The sequence below is a fragment of the Callorhinus ursinus genome, unplaced genomic scaffold, assembly GCF_003265705.2.
Source record: "Callorhinus ursinus isolate GAN/ISIS: 27379988/994484 unplaced genomic scaffold, GSC_fseal_2.0 scaffold92, whole genome shotgun sequence".
In the NCBI taxonomy this organism is placed as follows: domain Eukaryota; kingdom Metazoa; phylum Chordata; class Mammalia; order Carnivora; family Otariidae; genus Callorhinus; species Callorhinus ursinus.
Window position 1 is genome coordinate 1,872,302 of NW_027397154.1, and position 20,692 is coordinate 1,892,993.

Consider the following 20,692-nt stretch of genomic DNA (forward strand, 5'->3'; position numbering starts at 1 on the left):
CAAAATATAGCAGTTATCCTAATCTTAATCAATACTAAAAAGCTTTGTAAAATGTTTCTGTGCGCCCTAGATGATTTTTGGCCCATGCCCAGCAACTGTGATGAATGTATAATGAAATAGCATCCTGAAAGCAGACCTGATGCGTTAGGTATTTATTAAGCTTCCATCATATGCTCGGTATTGTGCTTTCTCTGCACTGTTTTTCCATGACAGTTATGTCACGTTCTTTGTTTGGCTGGAAGTGGAGATGTGGAGTTTGTATATGGTCCAGCTCCTTCACGCTATGCCGGGGGCTGTAGGAGGAAGGAACGTAGTAGACTGGAAGGGGGCTGAGCAGCTCTTTTCTTCCTAAGGCTGTGAGCCGGCCGACAATGGCAGAGGCTTCACCAGCAGCGGGCGCCCTGTGCTCGGAACACAAGCCGGCAGGTGCCTCGGGGATGTCCCCAGTGGCTTCCCTGTGGGGCCTCCTGGGCCAGCTCATCTGAACCCCTGTGACACCTTTCCTCTCGGAGCTCCCAATGCTTGGGCTTTTTGCCATTTTGTCTTGATACACGTATTTTCCCATAGTCTCCTTTCTTTTCAGTTCCCTCTGTCTCCCAGAATCGTTTCGAGTTCCTCCTGAAGAGGAACTGTCCTCAAGCAGATGTGTGCCCCCTCGTCTGGAGTGTGGTGCCCTAGAGCTCCCTGCGTCCATGCTCCTTCCCCAGCACACCCTTTTTAAAAAAATGCTCTGCCCCGGCTCACTAGATGAATTTATTTAGTTGCTTCATTTCAGGCCTCTAGGACATTTCTATTTACTTTGCTACCATAGCGGTTTCTGTCAGGATGGATTTCAACCAGGGGAGTTGTATATTTAAATAAGTAGGAATAAGGTAGTGGAGCAGTGTTACTATGTGTAATAAAGGAAAATACTGAGGGGCACCTGGGTGGCTTAGTCGGTTGCATTGGACTCTTAATTTCAGCTCAGGTCCTGATCTCAGGATGGTGAGATCGAGCTCAGTGGGGAGTCTGCTGGAGTTCCTCCCCCCCTCGCCCTTTGCCCCTCCCCCACTCATGCTCTCTCTAAAATAAATTTTTTTTTAAAGGAAAATACGGATATGCCTACTTTCTTTTGGGGTGTCCTTTTAAGTCATCCAGAATTACTTTCTCAAGCATTTATAAAAAGAACCTTTATTCTTTGCTCAGTCGTTACTCATTTACTGGCCTCTGCCGTCAGATGGGGAGGTGGACAGAAGTTTTTGGGACAGGTGGGGAAATAGTCCTAATTTGTTAATTGGATTATTTAACTGCTCTGACCCTGTTAATGGCCATTGTTAGTGAGTAAACGTTCATACTTGATTCAGAAGAACTGAGCATCTGAGATACTCTTTGAACAAGGGTGGCCTTTCTGTTCCATTAAAATGTGATTTTTCAGTCAAAGGTAATGCCTCCTTTCTCCACCAGTCTAGGGGGGACACGAAGATGTCGGCGTTCCGCCTCCCCGCTCACACCCTTGTAGTAGTTGGGAAAACTGCTGTGTTGCTTTCTCACAGAGGTTGGCTCCCTCCTGTTCCATAATCCGCACTATTTTGGCCTTTTGTCTCTTTAGAATGTCACTCTTTATTCTGGTCTCCGACTTGTGTGCCCCATTAACTTGTACTTGGAGACACTGGGCCTCACTTCACCCTCCTTGATCGCCGACCCTGCAGGGAGGACGAGACGGTGCGTCGCTGCCACCTGGTGGGGACAGAGTGAACCGCCCGGGAATGCAGGCGCGCGGCGGGGAGGGTTCCCAGGCGCTTCTGGTACAGCCCACGGCGGCAGCGTGGGGGCAGTGATGCGCGGCAGTTGCCATCTTGCAACCTGGCCTTTCCTGCGGAGCCTGATGTGCAGGCCCCTGGGCGGCGGGTCGTGCTGTCGTGTTTTAGTGAGCATGCCGGCAGCAGATCCTTGAGATCATTTTGTCACGTTCCTAACCATTCAGTTATTTTGTTAGGGGCTTTAACGTGTTAACTAATAGCTACGTCTAACTTTTGAAGCTATCTGAAGATTGTATGGGATGCCAGCGCCCGTCTGCAGTGCTCTGGTAAATTATATCCGAGAGGTCGTATGGAACTTCGGGATGCATGGCCCACAGCCAGTCTACCCCACGCGCCCCCCGAAGATGGCTGGCTCTGAGAGGTAACTTCAGATAAACGCCGTCCCAAGAAAACCAGTGTGCTCTCTCCGATCCGTGTTGAGCACCCCTCCCTTTGCAAATGCTTCCGCTCTCCTGCGGCCGCTGCGCACCCAAGGAGGGACAAAACCACTGGACCCACCAGAGCTCGTCTCACACGGCTTCTTCCCAGTCGGACGTGGCCCCGGGAAGCTTCGCCCTCAGGTCCTTGGCGTCTTCTCGAGCGGAGAGCTGTTACCTTGGTCCTCGGTAGCCGCCTGCGTCCTGCGCTGAAGGTCGGCCTTCTTTCCTTTGTTATTCATACAGACGCCCCGTCCCACCCGTGGGAGTTGATGCTTTAGTCTGTCGTGAAGCTTGAAATCTATAATTTTTAAAACTTCTGCCAGGTGATTTTGATACCCAGCCACAGCTGAGCACCACCAATGGAAGCTACTATTTAGAAAAACGCAAAGGGCGCCTGGGTGGCTCCGGCGTTAAGCGTCCGCCTTCGGCTCAGGTCATGGTCGCAGGGTCCTGGGATCGAGCCCCGCATCGGGCTCCCTGCTCCGCGGGGAGCCTGCTTCTCCCTCTCCCACCCCCCCTGCTCGTGTTCCCTCTCTCGCTGTGTCTCTCTCTGTCAAATAAATAAGCAAAATCTTTAAAAAAAAGAAAAACGCAAATACATTCATTTGAGGTTCTAGAAGCTTCTAGAAGGGTTAGGAATGTTCGACGCCCCTCCCCTCCCCCCCCGCCCCCGGCAACCAGAGCAACGGTTCTCGGAGTCCAGGTGGCGCACGTGTTTGTAAGGTCCCAGGGTTCGGCGGCTGTCGTGTGTTGTCAGATCCCGACCCTGTGGAAGGTCGAGGTGTGAGCAATGAGGCTAGACCCTCACCACCACCTGTGCTGCTTAAACGGATGCTCCCATACAGTATCTGTCTGCAACCCTCCTTAACCTCGTGAGCCAGGCAGCAGCCTCATTTTCGGATCAGGACGCTTGGAAGAGCCTAATGCCTTGCCCTGGGTCCGTCATGGAGTGCGTGCCGGAGTGCAGACCACAGCCTCCTGCTCCTTCCCGGTGAAACTGGAGCCCTGTAGAATCCCCACGTGTGAAGAACACAATCAAACCAGTGGGACGAGGTTGTTAAACTAGCCACTTGGCTTCAGTTAACAAATGAAAGATAAAGTTTAAAAAAAAAAAAAACCACAATAGCCAAGAAGTGGAAGCAAACCAAGTGCCCACAGACAGACGGAAAAGCCAGAGGGCCGACCACACAGAAGGGAGCATGCGCCTCAACGGAGGGAAATCCTGACACCTGCGACGGCGAGGATGAAGCTTGACGACGTTTTGATGAGTGGAATGAGCCAGTCCCAGTCCCAAGAAAAATATTGTAAGATTCCACTTCTATGAGAAACCCAGCCAAATTCACAGAAACAGGGTGGTGGGCACCAGGGCCTGGGGAGAGCGGGGAAATGGGGAGTTATTTAATGGCTCCGAGTTTTGGTTTTACAAGCTGAAATGTTCCAGAGGTTGTGTCCACAATAATGTAAATATACTTAACACCACTGAACGGTAGACTTAGAAATGTTCAGTGGAGGGGCGCCTGGGTGGCTCAGTCAGTTAAGCTTTCGGCTCAGGTTGTGATCTCGGGGTCCTGAGATTGAGTCCCGCATCGGGCTCCCTGATCAGCGGGGAGCCTGCTTCTCCCTCCGTCTGCTGCTCCCCACCCACCTGCTCCTGCTCTCTCTCCCTCCCTCTCTCTCTCTCAAATAAATAGAATCTTTTAAAAAAAAATGGCTCAATGGGAAATTTTGTTATGTGTCTTTTACCACAGGGGAAAAAAAACCCCAAAACAATGCCAGTCTTAGACATCCAGAGACCAGTGCGCTCTCTCCCCACACGTGAGCCCCGTGCACTCAGGCCGGGGAAGTAGAATCGGGTTGAGGTAAGGCATCCACCACCGGACAAACCCGTGCCGGGTCTGAGGGCCCATCCTTTCCCCAGTGTGGGAGTGTCCACCCCAGAACGGGGTGGTCTGAGGCCCTGATAATCCACATGCTATCAGCTATCGAGGAGACGCACTCAGAAGCATGTGGATTATCACTTCCAAGATCCACAAGGAGCATCAGAATCTCCCCCATGTTGTGAATCATTGGAGTATGAGCCACTGCATCTTCTTGATTCAGGCTTAAAATGCCTTCTACGGGATATTATTTTAATGATTCAGATTGCCCTCCGATTTATGTTCATAAACAGGATTACTAGTTTGGATTAACTGGGGGAAAGATGCATTAGTGTGTGCCCGTGAAAGCTGAGTGGACTGTCAAGGTACCAACCAGTGTGTTGTCGACCAGTGAGAATCATGGTTTACACTGATGATAGTTAAGACTTGTTCAGGGGCACCCGGCTGGCTCAGCCGGTCATACATGCAACACCATCTCCAAGGGGTGAGTTTGAGCCCCATGTTGGGTGTGGAAATTACTTTAAAAAATAAAATCTTAAAAAAAAAGGGGCGCCTGGGTGGCTCAGCCGTTGCGCGTCTGCCTTCGGCTCAGGTCATGATCCCACGGTCCTGGGTTCGAGCCCCGCATCGGGCTCCCTGCTCCACGGGAAGCCTGCTTCTCCCTCTCCCACTCCCCCTGCTTGTGTTCCCTCTCTCGCTGTGTCTCTTTGTCAAATAAAAGAGACGTGTTTATATTCATTTTGGATTGTTTTAAATGGTATATTTGCAAGTGAAACATTCTCCCCAAAGTCCTTGCATTTTTTTTTTAATGGAGAATGTCAAGGCTTTGGAAAGACGCACCTAAGCTCTGGGCAGCTTCCCACTGGCTATCTCGCGGTCGGCTTTGTTTAACCTCTGGTCCCCACCTACTTCTCATACTTCTCAAGAAACATTCTTCATAGACAGCACAGTGTGGCTGAGCTATGCCAAAACACAGGATTTAGTGAAAAGCTTTCTTTAACTGTAAAAACATACATGCTCATGAAAAAATATTTAATATGCATCAAAAAGTCATCTATCTATGTAGTCTTCAGTGACTTCCTAACGTGACGTCCTTGCTTTTAGAATATCACAAAATTGCTCAACCCAGTGTGTGTACAAGGCAGCCCCCCAGCCCTCACCAGCAGCCCTGGGCAAGCCTGTGCCCGTGCAGCCACTCCCCACCCGGACCCGTCCACTGAACCCCACCACACACTGGCCATCCTCTCCTGGGGAGAGTTCGCTCCCAAACTCCGGTGGACAGCCAGCATCCCAAGGAAGGGGCCGGTCCCTCCTGGGTCACTGCAGTTCAGGAAACTTCCCTTGAAAGTCTCACCATCCAAAAAGAACCAGCATTCACAGCATAGTGACCATTACCTTCCAGAGAGAGTGGGCATAATGCACACGTGGAGCATTTCAAGGAAGTTCACCGAAGTGTGTACCAAGGAAGCAGCAGGAGAAAATCAAACCATCCACGCGGAGTTCAGAGAGCTGGTACAGATTGGGGGGAAGTGGTTCGATTCGGTTTCTGATCAAGGGTCATTACGAGTAAGGAACTAGCTGCTGCCCCTCCCCTCTACACCTCATCTTTTGGGGTTTGGCTGCCTCGGAGACATGCCTTTGTGGGCTCCCGACTCCCCCAGGCTTGGCTTCTCAGCCCCCACTCACATGACAGGTGTGACAAACCAAATGGGGAATGGGGAGTGAGTGGGCCAGGCCCCCGCCTGCACGGGGGCTGGAGAGGACCATCCCGGTGGTCACCAGTGCCGAGGGGCCTGAGCCGCATGGCGAGGACAGCACTGCTCTTGGAGTCAGGCAGACCAGGTTTACGGCCAAGGGCAGCCTCCTACCTCAGTCTCGGACCCCTGCCCCCACCTCAGCTTCCTCACCTGTAAGCGAGCCGAGCACTCACCCCCAGCGCCGTTCGGATGAGAAAGAACATCCTGTTTGTGAAGCACGTGGTGGAGGGTCCACAAGTGGTAGCTATTATTATCAGCTAATTTTAATGGACCCTTTCCCTTTTCTACCAAAAAGGGGCTGTGGGCTCCAGGTGACCAGCAAGGCTGGTGGTGTCCCCCTTTACTGTCCAAGATTTTGTTTCCCAATTAACACCATACGTTGTCTCGGAATCCCATCTCCAGCCTAGTGGTCTGCGGCACAGGGACCCTCAACACGGGCTGTGCGGCTCCTGACCCTCAGACCTGTCCGTGGAAACAATCCGCCAAAGGATGCCACGTCCTCATGTGGGACGCCCCCAGCACCATCTCATCCCAGAAATGGCCACGGTCACCCCTGGGGTTCAGGAGCACCTTCCTCAGAGCCATCTGAGGGGGTTACTTAGCTTTCTGCGCCCACATCACACCTACTGAACAGGAGTCCCTGCTGACCCCCGCTATGCACCGGGGCGGGTTTGCGCCCTGCAGGGCGGGTGTATGCAGGCTGCCGTCCACCCGCCACTTCTCCCTTCTTCTCTTGCTGGCCATAGACTCCAGGGTGTCACGCTTACAACATTCAACATTTCAAAATCCCTATTGCACAGCACTTCAACTTAAAAAACAAAATAATGTGCAACTGTCTTCCCGATGAATTCCATTCTTTAGAAAATCCTAATGAAGCTTCCGTTTCGCAGTAAGCTACTTGTGAACACTGGCAGATGTATTAAGCAATTTGAAGTTAAATTAGAAGAACATCCTTAATTGAGTATTACATACATCCGCTACTAGTAGGAACGTCTCATGATTTTACTGAAAAAACTTAATTTTACCCACGTTTTGGACTGTCATCTAAAACTACTGGTATGAAATAAGACATGGCTAAGGTGTTGTCTCGTCTGGGTTGTGAGTGACAAGCAGGGACTTCCATAAGACACTAGGGATTGGTCAGCATTTAAAGGACAGTGCAGGGCTCAAGGTCACTGGCCATCACCACGTGTGCACAGGCCCCACAGCCGGCTGGCCCGGCCCCCACCGTGCCCAGGGGCCACCCCGAGCCCCAGCTGCCCCCGAGCACTGCCCAGCTGTGGCCAAAAGCTCGGCAGAAAGCTTCCTGCGTCTGGCCGGCACTTCTCTCCAACATGGAGAAAGTCCTGGTCTCCTTCTGCTTCGACAAAGAGGAAAGAAAGTGCTTTCCTCAGCGGCCGGCCCAGCAACTGGGTGCACTAGGCCGTCCCCTGTGAAGACCGCCCGCGGCTCTCCCGGGTCTGGCGGAAAGAGCATCGTGACCATGTCAGACCGACAGCAACGCTGTGCAGTGGGAGGTTCCTCCTTCCATTTCCTGTCCTGGTGCCCACTCCTGCACCCCTGCCCGGCCCACACAGCCTGGCCACCAGGGAGACATCTGATTCCTGTGGCACTTTCTGCAAGACGGGAACCGACCTCGAGGACACGGGGGGTCGGCAGGCCAGCGCCATGGCTCCCGCGTGGCTCAGGCAGGGCCTCCGGCTTCCAGTCTGACGTACAGAATCTCTGGGCTCCCCAGCCTGGAGCCGTCTGACAACAACTCTTGTCCATAAGGCGGCCACATGATGGCTCTCCTCTGTTTGGAAGCCATGGGATGGCCGCGACTCGAGGTTTTCCTGCCAGAGACCCTTCCCAAGAGGGGACAGGTTGAGGCTGCCGATCAGGAGGGCAGGGTCACCTCTGTGATGTGGTTCACACCCCCTGTTCAATAAACAGTCTCCTGATGAATAGCTGCCCGCCCTCTTCCTTCCCTACACGCCCATCCCCCTGGCCGTGATGCTAAACGTGGCAGAAGCACCCACGCCCTTCCAGAAACCCCAGGACTCATTTTGGGAAACATTTTCATAATTAAAGTCTTTTGAGAAATTGCTATTGTTTCTGGAACCTACCTCTTTCTAGAGGTAACTCAATTGTGCCTTAGGGGAGGCCCACCCCAAACGGTCCTGCTTAGTTTTAAGCCCATGTTTCTCCAATCCTTCCCTCTTTAATTGGGCAAGTCTTTCCTCCAAACGGCCCGGGTGCCCAAAGCATAATTACATCTCCAGCATATTTTTAGAAATTATTTATTTCAAACATTTACGATTTTCACTTTAAATGGAAAATAGCTGATAAAAAGAAAAATACTGAAAAACATTATACTGACCCTTTGCCCCATATACAGACATCAGCCTTTGGTATTTGCTTTCAGGTAATTAGGTAAAAAAAAAAAAAACAAAAATTAAAACTTATTTTTCTCCAAAAAAAAAAAAAAGCTGAGGTATTGTATTTAACAGGTGTGTGATCCCCATCCAAACATGGTGTCTCTGCTAATTCACAGCCTTGCTACGCACTGTTCCAGTCCTCTTTCTACAGCAGACCTTCATCTGAGCACATGTTCATAAAAACGACAGCGTTCTTTAATAATCAGTAAGGTTGTCATAGAAACTCCCCGGCTCTGCCACCAGGCCACACGGAGGACGCGATGCTGGAGTGCCGCAGGGGACACGTGGGGGACAGACGCCGAACCAGCTGGCCTGCCTCCCAACAACAGCCCCACGGCCGCCTGCCACGTGGGAAAGCCGGCGTGGCCTCTGAAGGGCCCCCCGTCGTCCCTGCTTCTCCAGATGAAGACCTGTTTCTCACCAACTCCACCTGAAACTGAAGGACAGACTCTTCCCCAAGTGGGTCAAACTTCAGGACCTCTGAGGAGGCAAGACAATCCTGAACGTTCTGCAGGAAGCCCAGAAACCATGACCAGGCCCAGCCTGCCCCACACGGCTCTGCTCACCGCCAGGTGGGCTCCTGACCCCTTATCAAGGTGCCCGCCCCTGGGCAAGACCTCGTCAGAGCAAAGAGCTCTCGGGGTCACCGAAGGCTTTGCAGGTCCATTCAATGCTACCCCCTTGACATTTCAAAAAAGTTTTCATTAATGCTACAAGAATTACTGAGCACATTTAGACCTTGAACCAGCATATTTTCAGCTTTTCCCACCCAGCAAGGGGAGCTGTCCTCTTGGGTCTGGCTGTGCTACAGGTCAGGTAGGTAACATCTGTCGAGGAGGACAGGCAACAGGCACCCTGCAGGACCCAGGGGCGGTGACCACGGGAAGGGGCGCGCTCACGGCCCAGGGATTTGAGCACAGAGCTCAGCGGGTGCACAGAGGCTCCCGGAGCACAGCCTGCGACCCAGAGGAAAACGCTCTTCCTTCATTCTCTAGCTTATGTAGAAATAGAGGGGAAAAAAACCCTCTCCAATACAAAAAAAAAAGAGGCAGTTTCATTACAATAATAATGAAAGCAATAACAGTTTGGAGATCAAAGCACGGCTCTCAGCAGCCAGACGCTGTCTGCTATCTGCCGGTCCATCTTCCACCATCTCAGCTCCAGTAAAACCCAACCTCGCCAAGAGGTAAAGACCTTTCTCATGCACATTCTTGTTTTGCATATTTCCCTTTAACAGCATTTTTGCTGTTCTCAAAGAAACTTTAGAGAAAAACAACAACAAAAAACACCCGCCTAACTTTGGTCAACTGAAGACTAGTTGCCTAGAGCAGCAACAGGGCCTGAGATTTACAGACTCAGGCAGCGTGGCCTGAACCTGGCAACCAGTAAGGAAACACGGTCATTTTGTTCCTCTCGCCGCCTGTCTGGTGCTGGTGGTCATTTGTCTAAAAAAGCAAGCTACTAGAAAAGTCTGTGGTCTGGTAAATGTTCAGCGGTGGTTACGAGGCTGCCTGTAACCACAGCTTCATTCTGGGACACCCCAGGCTGCTCGAGGGCCCTTGTTTGGGTGACCACACGCATCCCTGAATCATCAAAGCCCGGACTCACCATGAGGGTGCTGGCGCGGCCACGCGGCTACAGTCAGTGGGTGCTCTGATCCTAGCTGAGCTGAATCAAATCGAGGAACTAAGAAGACCCCAAGGTGGGGGGACTTTGTAGGGAGACCCCTCCCACAACCAAGGGCTCGGGGGTGGGGGCCGGACACCCTCTCCGCCGCCGCGGCCTGGCAGGGTGAACAGCTGCTTTCCCCCGGTTAAAGGAGAGACTATGTTCTCACTTTTTAAGACAAAAACAAGATGTAGAATGAAATCAGACTCTCTGCTCTAAAAGGAAAATTATCTTTTCTCCTCCTTTTTCACTTGACTCAGTTTTGTGCTAAACAAGGTTATTGTGCTTTTTCCCCAAGTTACTCATATACTGACACTCAGCGAATACTGGCTCTCCCAGCCTCGAAGATAAAACAGCAGTTTTGGGGTTTTTTAAGAAAAACAAGTTAAAATACATTCCTGCCGGGTTCTTTGTCTTTTCACATGAACATTATCTTCCCTTGTTTCTCAGGCTCAGCTGAAAACAAAGTAGAAGAACAGCAGTTGCGACCTCCCCCCCAAGGCAGAAGCCTGACAGTCCCCCTCGTAAGCGGGGGACAGGGAAGCTGGCTTCCAGAGTCCGGGTCCCCGGGCAGTGCCGCCCCTAGGGAGGACACGGAGGCCTGTCTCCTCACGACCCTCCCTCTCTCCTCTGCTTCTCTCCTCCTGAAGTCCTGGGATCCAAAGAGGGAAGTCGAGCCAGTGCACCTGCTCTGGATTCAGCAAGTGCCTGGGATCGCCATTCACATTTAGCAAAATGCTAATGAGGAACTAATTACAATTCCATTTCAAACCACCAGGCCCTGAGATACTAGGCGACTCGCTGTGCTATTTTCAGGTATGGGGAAGAAAGGCAGGTGCTTCTCCCATCCTCAGGCCTGGAAAAGCTGAATTGCAAAGGCATTCTGGCTCCAAGAACTGAGGCTGGAAGGCGGAGCTGCTCGGCAGGCCAGGAGATGCCCGGGGAGTCTTGGCTGGAAATCGGTCCCATCTGGCGCAGGCTGCCACTCGCGCAGAGGAGTCTGGGTGCGTGGGTGGCCGGCGGCTCGTCCACCTGAGTGTCCAGCACGATGGTGACCTGCCTCCTCCGGGGGTCGACCCCTTTAGGCACTTGGGAAAGGGTGGTTCCAAGACTCAACCACCTCTTCCTTCGGAACGGAGGCAGCAACCCTGTTTCGGGAAGTGAAGCGCCTTCCATGAGGCCCCGGCAGCTGAGATGAGCTAGTTTGTGCTTCGTCACTCACGAGGCTCGGAGGGCCTGGCACCCCGCCCCCCACTATCTGGGGAAGAAGTAGTCTCTGTTGCTGATGTCGTAAGGGCTCTGTGGGCCCCTGGCATCCGGTCGGCCGTGCCTCAAGGTGCTGTCAGACCCAAGGCTGCTGGGGGACACCGGCAGGGACATGAGGGGCACCAGCACCGGGGTGGGCTTGGGCCTCTCGGGGACCCGCTGTCCCAGCGAGTACGGCGGGTGCACACTCGCCTTGCCCTCCTTCAGCGTGTGCAGCTTCCACGTCTTCTTGAACCTTCACAGGGACAAAGACAAACCACACCGGTGCTTAGCTCCCCCGTGACAAGCCCAAGTGAGGGAGGGCAGCTCTCGGCTCAAAACGTGGAAAACCATTCATTCCATCACCAGGGGTTATGCAACACTCTTTCAAAAACACTCGGGGGGGCAGGTACGTATTGTTGGTCCCGTTGACAAATGGGGAAACTGAGGCCTGTGTGGCCATGAGCATCCCTTTATGGCACTAGGGACTTAATTGGTCCTGTTCCAGAGGCTGCCCACAGGTACACATCATGGGTCCCAAACCCATTTACTTAAAAAACAGAGGGTATTCTTCCTGTGTGGAAGGAAAACGGGCCTCCTGACTCTGGGTCAGGTGAAGGCGGGCGGGGGCAGGTAACTGGCAGCGGGACAGGGCTGCCCACTCCCTCAACAGCCCTGCCCCTCCTCTTGCTTCCAACCCCCCAGCACCTCTGGCGGGTCCTCACAGACCCCGCCGTGGGCACCACGCGGGCACAAGTGACTCATCTGGCAGGAAGGGGACGCTAAACAGGAAGGAGATAGACATCTCTCTGATACAGCTCCCCTCGCCCACTCAGCAATGGGCCCACAGCCAGGGCTCAGGAACCGAGAAGAGTCACTCGGCTGACCAGAGACACGAGCCGGTGACAGTCGTCTCCAGAGCCGCGTCGGGGCCCCTGGACCCTGGCCCTGGCCCCCCACTGTCGCCCACCGACCCCAGAGTGGGGCCACGTGCCTCCCTCGGGCCCACCTCACATCAGCCGCTCCAGGAAGGGCTTGGAGGGAGGAGGGAAACCAAGGTTAAAAACAAGGTTTGGGGGTTTTCCTTGGGTTTCTTTTTATATCAACAGGCTATTCCTGTCCTGGTGACAATAAATCACTGACAGTTGGCTCCAAATCCGCCACTGGCATCGAGCCTGTGATCGAAGTGGAATAAACAGTGTGCGGGGCGTGACTGCAGGTCCCCACTCGGCACGGCAGGCACCCAGCGCAGCAGGGGCCTCGGGGGAGCCACCTCCCTCCGGACACAACAGGGGCAGTCAGGACACTTGGGGTTGCCAAATACTCAGACCCTCTGACCCAGGAATTCCACTTCTGGGAATACACCCTAAGGAAACTGCAGAGCTGTGGGAAAAGCTTTCTGCTCAAGGCCGTTCCACACAGTGTTGTCTGTAAGAGCAAAACCAGCTAAACCCCCTGCAGCTGAGGCTGGTGCATGAGCCTGGGCACACCGGCCTGGCCGCGCCTGCAGCCGAGGTTGAGTGAGTGCTACAGAGAAGCGAAATGAGGCAGGAACATGCTTACGTTACAGTTGATGCTAAAGGTAAAAGGCAGGACTCAGTTGTAGATGCAGAGTCATCACGGCAACATAAAAACAAGAAATTCGGCCGAGGAAAGAGCCTCAGGAAGCTCACCTAACATGAACACATCTCGATCTGGATGCGGACTGCAGGGGTGTGGTCACGTTGTGCATGCTCGTGGAGCTGCACACGCAGCACCTCAGTTTCCTGTGTGTTTGCTGGACTTTGGTCACATTTATGTTTTAAAAATTAACAGCGGCTGGGCGCCTGGGTGGCTCAGTCATTAAGCGTCTGCCTTCGGCTCAGGTCATGGGTCAGGGTCCTGGGATCGAGCCCCGCATCGGGCTCCCTGCTCGGCGGGAAGCCTGCTTCTCCCTCTCCCGCTCCCCCTGCTTGTGTTCCCTCTCTCGCTGTGTCTCTCTCTGTCAAATAAATAAAATCTTTTAAAAAAAAAGAAATATTTTACATGTATCATAGGACCTCACTGATATGAGGAATTCTTAATCTCAGGAAACAAACTGAGTGTTACTGGAGTGGTGGGGGGTGGGAGGGACGGGGCGGCTGGGTGATAGACATTGGGGAGGGCATGTGCTACGGTGAGCGCTGTGAATTGTGCAAGACTGTTGAATCACAGGTCTGTACTTCTGAAACAAATAATGCAACATGTTTTAAGAAAAAAGAAAAAGAAGAAGATAGCAGGAGAGGAAGAATGAAGGGGAGTAAGTCTGAGGGGGAGACGAACCAGGAGAGATGATGGACTCTGAAAAACAAACTGAGGTTTCTGGAGGGGGGGAGGGTAGGGGGATGGGTTAGCCTGGTGATGGGTATTAAAGAGGGCACGTTCTGCGTGGAGCACTGGGTGTTATGCACAAACAATGAATCATGGAACACTACACCAAAACAAATGATGTAATATATGGTGAGTAACATAAGAATAAAAAATTTTTTTAAAAAAAGAAATATTTTGAGTGAATGAGACGCTTCCTAAAAATCACTAAGCTCAAAGCGACTTCGAGAGCAGCCAGGCTCGGGGTGTCCACAGTGGGCGCTGCTCTGGCCTGAGTGGGGGTCCGGGTGGGCCAAGGGCTAGAGAGGGTGGGGACTCGCTGCCCGGCCTCATACACCTCAGCCCCTGTGCCTTCTGTCTGCCGCACGTTTTGTGCTTCATGGCGTTTTACTTAAAGAAAAGGCTCTGCAGCTAAAACAAAATATTAGAAACATTTAGAACGACTGTCACTCTTTTAAACAAGTGACACAGAGAAACCAAGCCCTAGTGAGAAGACAGCGGACACAGTCACCCCCGTGGCGACCAGGAGTGCCCTGTGTTTTCAGTGGTTTTAAACTATTGGAATGAGACACACAGTTGATTCATGATGATTTAAGCAGGCATGCCCACAGTAAGTCCTCACTCAAGTGCCACTCCATTCCCGATAATTATGCGGAAAAGTAACTCTCCGCTTTGAAAATCCTGTCTCCCACGCCTCGAGCCGTGAGCCACGGGAGGAGCGCAGGGGGGTGTTGGCTGGGGGAAGCAGCCCGAGTGAGAACACCTGCTTCAGAAGCTGCCACACCTGTTTCCAAAGGCACATTTAAATGTTTTTTAATTGTCACGAATAATGGTGGGAAAATTTTAGGAAATACTATGCTTTGCTTGAGACGCACAATAAATGTATTACCCAGAAAAACACGGTATGACGGGCAGGCAGGCTGTGCGTCAGCCAGCCTGCTACATTCCACCTGCCGTGACGTGGCACCCCGGCGCCTGCCGTGGCTCTCCCAAATTCCCAGCTTCCCCAAGTTTATACACCTTTCTCCACATGTGGGCTTTGGGGACATCACTTGAAATAACTGGCCTGTTCCCAAATACATTTGCTTAACACAAGAGAAAACGGAACCTCACCAGGCTAGGAGACAAACCACTGACGAGCGTCCACACAGGACACTCGCCCCGTCCGCGTCTCCAGGGCACCAGCTGCATAGCAACGAGCCCATGTCCACAAACCGTCCACAGATTGGCAAACAAGGTTCATGAGGAATGGGGTGGTCAGTCCCAACCTAACACTTCTCCACCAGTGGCCCACAGCACACCAAGATGGCGCAGCTTGTTGACAAAGCCACTGGGCCCACCTGTCAGCCGAGAGCAGGCTAGCCTGGTGGGCAGGGATGCTGGGACACGGGTTCTAGCCCTGGCTCTGCTAGTAACAAGCTTGCACCCTTGGGCAAGTTATCTCACCTCTCAAAGCTGTTTCCTCGTTTGTAAAATTAAAGAATTTGACGAACGGACCCATAAGGCCCTATCCCAAGAGCATGAGCTTTGGGCTGGAGTCGGTTGTCTCAGCACCAGCTGTCATTACCCCGACCCTCCCAGCTCCCGTCTCATCTGCCGGGTACTCTGTCGGGTCTGTGTGGGTCCCTCGGGAGGCGGGAGGAGGAACACGGCACGCTGGCACGGCCCCTGTCTGGTCCACACAAGACAGTGAGCTCTCAGCCCCTCCATGAGTGACCTGCACACACTCGGAGCCTTGTCTCCTGCACACCCTGCGGGCAACTTGCTCGCCTCTTCCCTGGGGAATCGGAGCGGACACAGCCCGGAACACCGTCTGAGACGTCACCTTGCTCATCTTCCAACCCAGACCACCTTGGTGGCAAAGCCGGTTGAGTCTCTGTGGGGATCCCACAAGTGGGGAAGTCTCTCTACCCCTTCCTCCCCAGACACCCCGAAGCCTCCCCTCACAGTCACCACAAGAACACTGGAAAGCCACACACGAGGGAGAAGGAGGAGGGACAGACTGAGGTTCCTCCTGCACTCGTACTCTCTTCGCCGAGGGCCGCCATCCATGCCAGGGCCTGGCCTGACCTCCTTTACGTCTTCTTAGGTCTTCGGCACATGCAAAACCGCAAGGGCCTGCACTACAGTCGTGAGCACCGGGCGTGTTCTTTGCTGCCCCCGTAGGAGGGGTACTGCTGGCTGACGTCCCTGCAAACTTGGGAACAGGGACAAAACCAATGGCCAACGGGAGAGAGAGAGAGAGAGAGATGGAGCAACGCGGGCATGGCGCCAACTCACCGGCGCTGGAGGACAGGCCCGGACAGAGCACTGAAAGGTGACCCTCTAGGTCTGCTCGCTTTGAGCTATGGAGTATCCCCAAGGGGGTCTGGCCAGGCACCTCGGACTTGCCTGTTCACAGATTTCCGTGGCGTTTCTCACGTGGCCCTACAACCACGTCGGTATGTGGCTCTTGGAGGACAGGCAAGGTCATATTACACGGCGGCCCCGAGCCTGAGGGGCTTCCTCGGTGTCTGACAGACGCCGCCCCCTCCGCTTCTATCAAGCAGGCTTCCCAGTCCCTGCGCGTCCCCCCAAGTGTCCAGCCTCCGAATTCCACAGGGACTGTCACGGCCTCATCTGTGTCGTCCCCACTCGTCGGCAGTGATCCGAACCGTCTACCAAACATGTCCGCCCGGGCTTCTCACAGGCACCTCAAACTCCGCGCCCCCAAGCAGAATCACTGCCCCCTGCCGTCCCCCAGTCTCTGCGGGACTGACACCGCCATCCGCCCCGCTGCCGAGGCCAGAGACTCGAGGGCCACCCTGACGCGCCCCCTCTCCTCCTCATCTAATGTGCCATCCAGTCTCGTCAGTTCCCCCTCTAATACACCCCAAATCAGCCCGAGGAGGAGGAGGGGGCCGCCTCCGGCCGCCCCAGCCCCACTCACCTGAGGACGATGCCGATGCACAGGAGAGTCCCAAAGGCCAGGCTTCCTCCAGCCACCAGGAAGGCGGGCAGCGGCACCGAAGAAGAGTCTTGCACTAGGAGAATCAGCAGCAGGAAGAGGGAGAGAAGCCACTCAGCGGGTACAGTCCAAAGCCGCAAAGGAACCTCCGCCCTAGAGGAGGGAACGCTCTGCGGACCAGCAGGCCAGCGCTCTGGCCCCGGCAAATCTGACCCCAGGATCCCACCACTTGGAGCTGCTCCAAGTTTCCGAGCTCCTGTGGCCAGCCGCAGACGCCCACTCAGCGCGGCCTTCCTAGTGGGGTTCAGCCTGTCCCCACAAGGCACAGGGGGTGCAAGACACCGAAGGCTCTGGGGACGTCACCAATGGCAGCCCCACTGAGGACAATGTCAGGAGCTTGGGTTAAATCAAGTTTTCGGGGCGCCTGGGTGGCTCAGTTGTTAAGCGTCTGCCTTCGGCTCAGGTCATGGTCCCAGGGCCCTGGGATCAAGCCCCGCATCGGGCTCCCTGCTCCGCGGGAAGCCTGCTTCTCCCTCTCCCGCTCCCCCTGCTTGTGTTCCCTCTCTCGCTGTCTCTCTCTGTCAAATAAATAAATAATATCTTTAAAAAATAAAAATAAACCAAGTTTTCTCCAATGGGGTGTCATGTCTTACCTGTCCCTCCACTTGGTCCTCAAGCAGCATGGAGCCCAATGCAGGGCTTGAACTCCCGACCCTGAGATCAAGACCTGAGCTGACACCAAGAGTCGGACACTCAACCGACAGAGCCACCCAGGAGCCCCTGGATCTTACATTGTAATCATGGGAAAGACAAACGAATGTGTAATACGACCTCAGTAGTGACAGTGAAAATCAGAGGAAGAACAGAGTGACAGCAGGGGAGCTCCACCAGATGGGGTGGCTGGGACAGGCCCCCTGACAAGGGGGCATCTGAGCAGAGACCTGGATGTGTAAAGAAGCTGACCTAGTGGAGGTTGGAGGAAGAGCATGCAGGCAGAGCAAAGTAGTACGTGCAAAGGCCCTGAGGTGGGCATGTGCTGAAGAGCAAGGAGGGCAAAGTGAGTGACAGGGAGAATGGGGGAGGCAAGGTCTAAGGATGGGGCCTGACCCCACAGAGACCAGAGCTTGGACGTGCGATCTCAGAGTCACTCTGGCTGCTAGTCGGAAAAGAGTCTGTTGGGGGTTAACAATGAAAGCCGGGAGACCAGCAGGCAGCTCCTGAAGTCCCACAGGGCAGGGGAGAGCCAATGGCGGAGGGCCCAGGTGCTGTGGTGGTGAGAAGGACAGCTCCCGGATGTGTCTCCGCTAAGGGACTGGCCATGGGCAGGGGTAGAAGAGGGAGCATGCCCGCCCCCCAACCCCCGCCCCAGCTTGAGCAACCCAGCGAATGTGTGCCAGTTACCAAGATGAGGAGGATGGGGGGCTGGGGGGCGCCTGGGGGCTCAGTTGTTGAGCATCTGCCTTCGGCTCAGGTCGTGGTCCCGGGGTCCTGGGATCAAGCCCCGCATCGGGCTCCCTGCTCAGCGGGAAGCCTGCTCCTCCCTCTGCCTCTCTCCCTGCTCATGCTCTCTCTCTCTCTCTCTCTCTGTATCTCTGTGTCTCAAATGAATAAATAAAATCTTAAAAAAGAAAAAAAGATGAGGAGGATGGAGGAGAAAAGATTTGGGCCGGCAAGGAGAGGCGGCATCGAGGGTCTGTCTCAGACCTAAGCTTGAGATTTCTCGTGAGCGTCACACCAAGTGGACAGGTCACCCAGGCCGTTGGATAGTTGACTCTGGGTTATCAGACGCGGGATCTGAATTTGGGAGTCATCAGCCCACAGACAGCCTTTTACAGAGATGGGGCTGGACGAGCTCATCCCCCACCGCAGCCCTGGAGCGGCACCCTAGCCTCCCCTCCCTGCCACACCTCCACCACTCAAGGCCACGGAACCTTCTGTGATCCCCAACTGGACATGCCCTGTGGTATTTCTAAGCCGCCCTTTGCTCTACCTCCGCCTCTGTTTGGCCCGTCTCCCAGCCCTCTGTTAACTTACAGCGGCCTCTTTGTCTGAGAGCCCGAGGGCCCCGCACCCCGGACAGCAGGGGGGAGGGGCTCACTCGCCTTGAGTCCCCAGCCCCAGGCAGTTAGTGGAGCTAACTGGGTAGCCTGCATGGGGGCGGAGGGAAAGCCAAGAGCTGTCAGACGTGGCTGCCCCAGGGCTGAGGCTCCAGAGTCCAGACCCAAGGAGGCCCCACGTAGGGCGGACCCGTGACTCTTCCTGGTGCAGATGTTGGTAAGCTCTCCTGGTCTCACAGGTAATAGGGAAGCAGAGCCCTGGAGTCAAGGGCACCCAAAATAAAGGCTTCCCTCAACACGTTTTCCATTTCAGACTCCAGTAACGTTGTCTGTGGCACATGTATTCGTATTCTGGGCCAACTGAGGCACATTTCACTGGTCTGCACCACTCTGCTTATGGTTCCCTCAGCATTTCTGCCGTTGCCCCTTTCCTTCTGCAGACTGGCCTTCTGGTAACATTTCCAAGTCAGAAAGGACTTTCTGCAGACAAGCATTCTGTGCCCCTTAGACCACCAGAAAAAATACCCAGTCCTTACCTGGGAGGCTGGTTGCATTTGCAGGATTTTTAGAGAGATGACTTTCATTGTCCTTGTTAGTAGTCAGTGCCTAAAAGAGAGAGTCCCCCGTCAGCCCGTTTCTGCAGATCCCACCATCATTTGGGTCCCAGCTCAGGCACCCCCTCCAAAACCATCTGCCCTCTGTCTCAGGGACCTCTCCATTCTGACCTGACACACTCAGCATCTGCACTATTATTTGTACTAGTTGTGTCTATAGTGGGACTTGCCTACTCAAGGTGGGACTTCCTCCCATCTGCCTCTCCACCAAGAGCCGGGGGCACAGCACCTTCCCCAGAGGAGACTCAACAGACAGGTGAACACAGCACTGTCCCCCAGGTCCCACGCCAGGGCATACGTGCCACCATGTCCTGGGAAAACCACAGACCAGAATCCTGGGCCCATACTCACTAGCTCTGTGACCTTGGGCAGATTTTGGAACCTCTGTGGGTGTCACCTTCTTCCCTTCTAGGCACAGCCATCCTGTGCTCTGAACCTCACTATCATCAGGATGGAACAGGACTGCAGGTGCAAGCCCAGAGCAGAGCACAGCTGAGCCGGCCCCCAGCCAGCATCCGTCCCCACGCCCTGGCTCGGGTGGGAGCGATGTGGCCGCACCGCATAGGCTTCCCCCGGAAGCCGCTTCTGCTGGTGCCCAGAGAGCCCTGCAGATATGGGTAAGGAGCAAGGCCCCAGGCTCCCTCCCCGGGCCGCCTAGCTCCAGGAGGCGCTGAGCCTCGCAGCTCAGCTGGCCCTTAGGGGATTGAGGACCACAGGAGGACATGCAGTTGGATGGGAAACTGGATTACCCAAAGATTTGTTAAGCAGCTTTCTTTCCAGAAAATTAAGACACCAGGAGCGCACAGAGGAAGGGCTCGGATGAACTGAACCGGAGTCACAAGCGAGGCCCTCAGTGATGTCCACCAGTCCGGAGGTGAGACAGAAGCCACGAGACCCAGGGGTTCTGCAGGCCAGGCCAGCGCCGCTCCACGCGCCACCATGGCCGCAACGGATCTGGGATGTCGGAACTGCCCTCACCCCGTTTTACAGAGGCTTGAAGACGACAGTAACGTCCACGGCCACAGCTTCAGTGCAGAGCTGGGATCTGACCCCAATTCGGTCTGGTGCCAGCCCACAGTCCCCACCCCTGGGTGCTGCTACCCTGACCCCTTACGAGAACACGAGCTCACCTGTGTGGAGGACGATGCCTCAGTCTCAGCTGCAGGGCTCCTGGATTCTGTGGCGGGCGGGGGGGGAGACTCACTATTAATGATCCACCGACCCTGAAGTCCCATCTGACGGGCCTCAGGAGCAGGGAAGAACTCACTGCCGTGTTATTTAAGAGAGCTTTACGTTAGAAATAACCAAGTAGTCAACCCCAAGGGATTAGTTATAGAAATGAGGATATACCCGTATGTTGCAATAGTCTTTAAAAATAAATTAGAAAAGGGGCGCCTGGGTGGTGCAGTCAGTCGAGTGTCCCACTCTTGGTTTCGGGTCAGGTCATGATCTCAGGGTCGTGAGATCGAGCCTCACACAGGGCTCCACACTCAGAGTGGAGCCTGCTTAAGATTCCCTCTCTCCCTCTCCCTCTACCCCTCCT

The 20,692-nt window shown here is 54.3% G+C and overlaps 1 protein-coding gene across 5 annotated transcripts in view; it reads right to left on the reverse strand.

Annotated features, from left to right (window-relative positions):
- Positions 1 to 8,118: 8,118 nt before the first annotated feature.
- The window catches only part of IL6R (interleukin 6 receptor), a 41,912-nt gene continuing 29,338 nt past the window's right edge, over positions 8,119 to 20,692 (reverse strand). For 2 of the 5 annotated variants that reach the window (XM_025858877.2, XM_025858878.2), the window contains exons 7-10: positions 20,280 to 20,326; positions 19,072 to 19,141; positions 16,461 to 16,554; positions 8,119 to 11,441 (exon numbers count right to left, since the gene is read on the reverse strand). In XM_025858877.2, coding sequence (XP_025714662.1) covers positions 11,195 to 11,441; positions 16,461 to 16,554; positions 19,072 to 19,141; positions 20,280 to 20,326 — 458 coding nt within the window. In that variant the 3' untranslated portion in view covers positions 8,119 to 11,194. Of the gene's footprint in view, positions 11,442 to 12,858; positions 13,185 to 14,107; positions 15,729 to 16,460; positions 16,555 to 19,071; positions 19,142 to 20,279; positions 20,327 to 20,692 lie in introns of those variants that run through there. The other 3 variants (XR_003205573.2, XR_003205572.2, XM_025858879.2) reach the window with 3 other exon arrangements.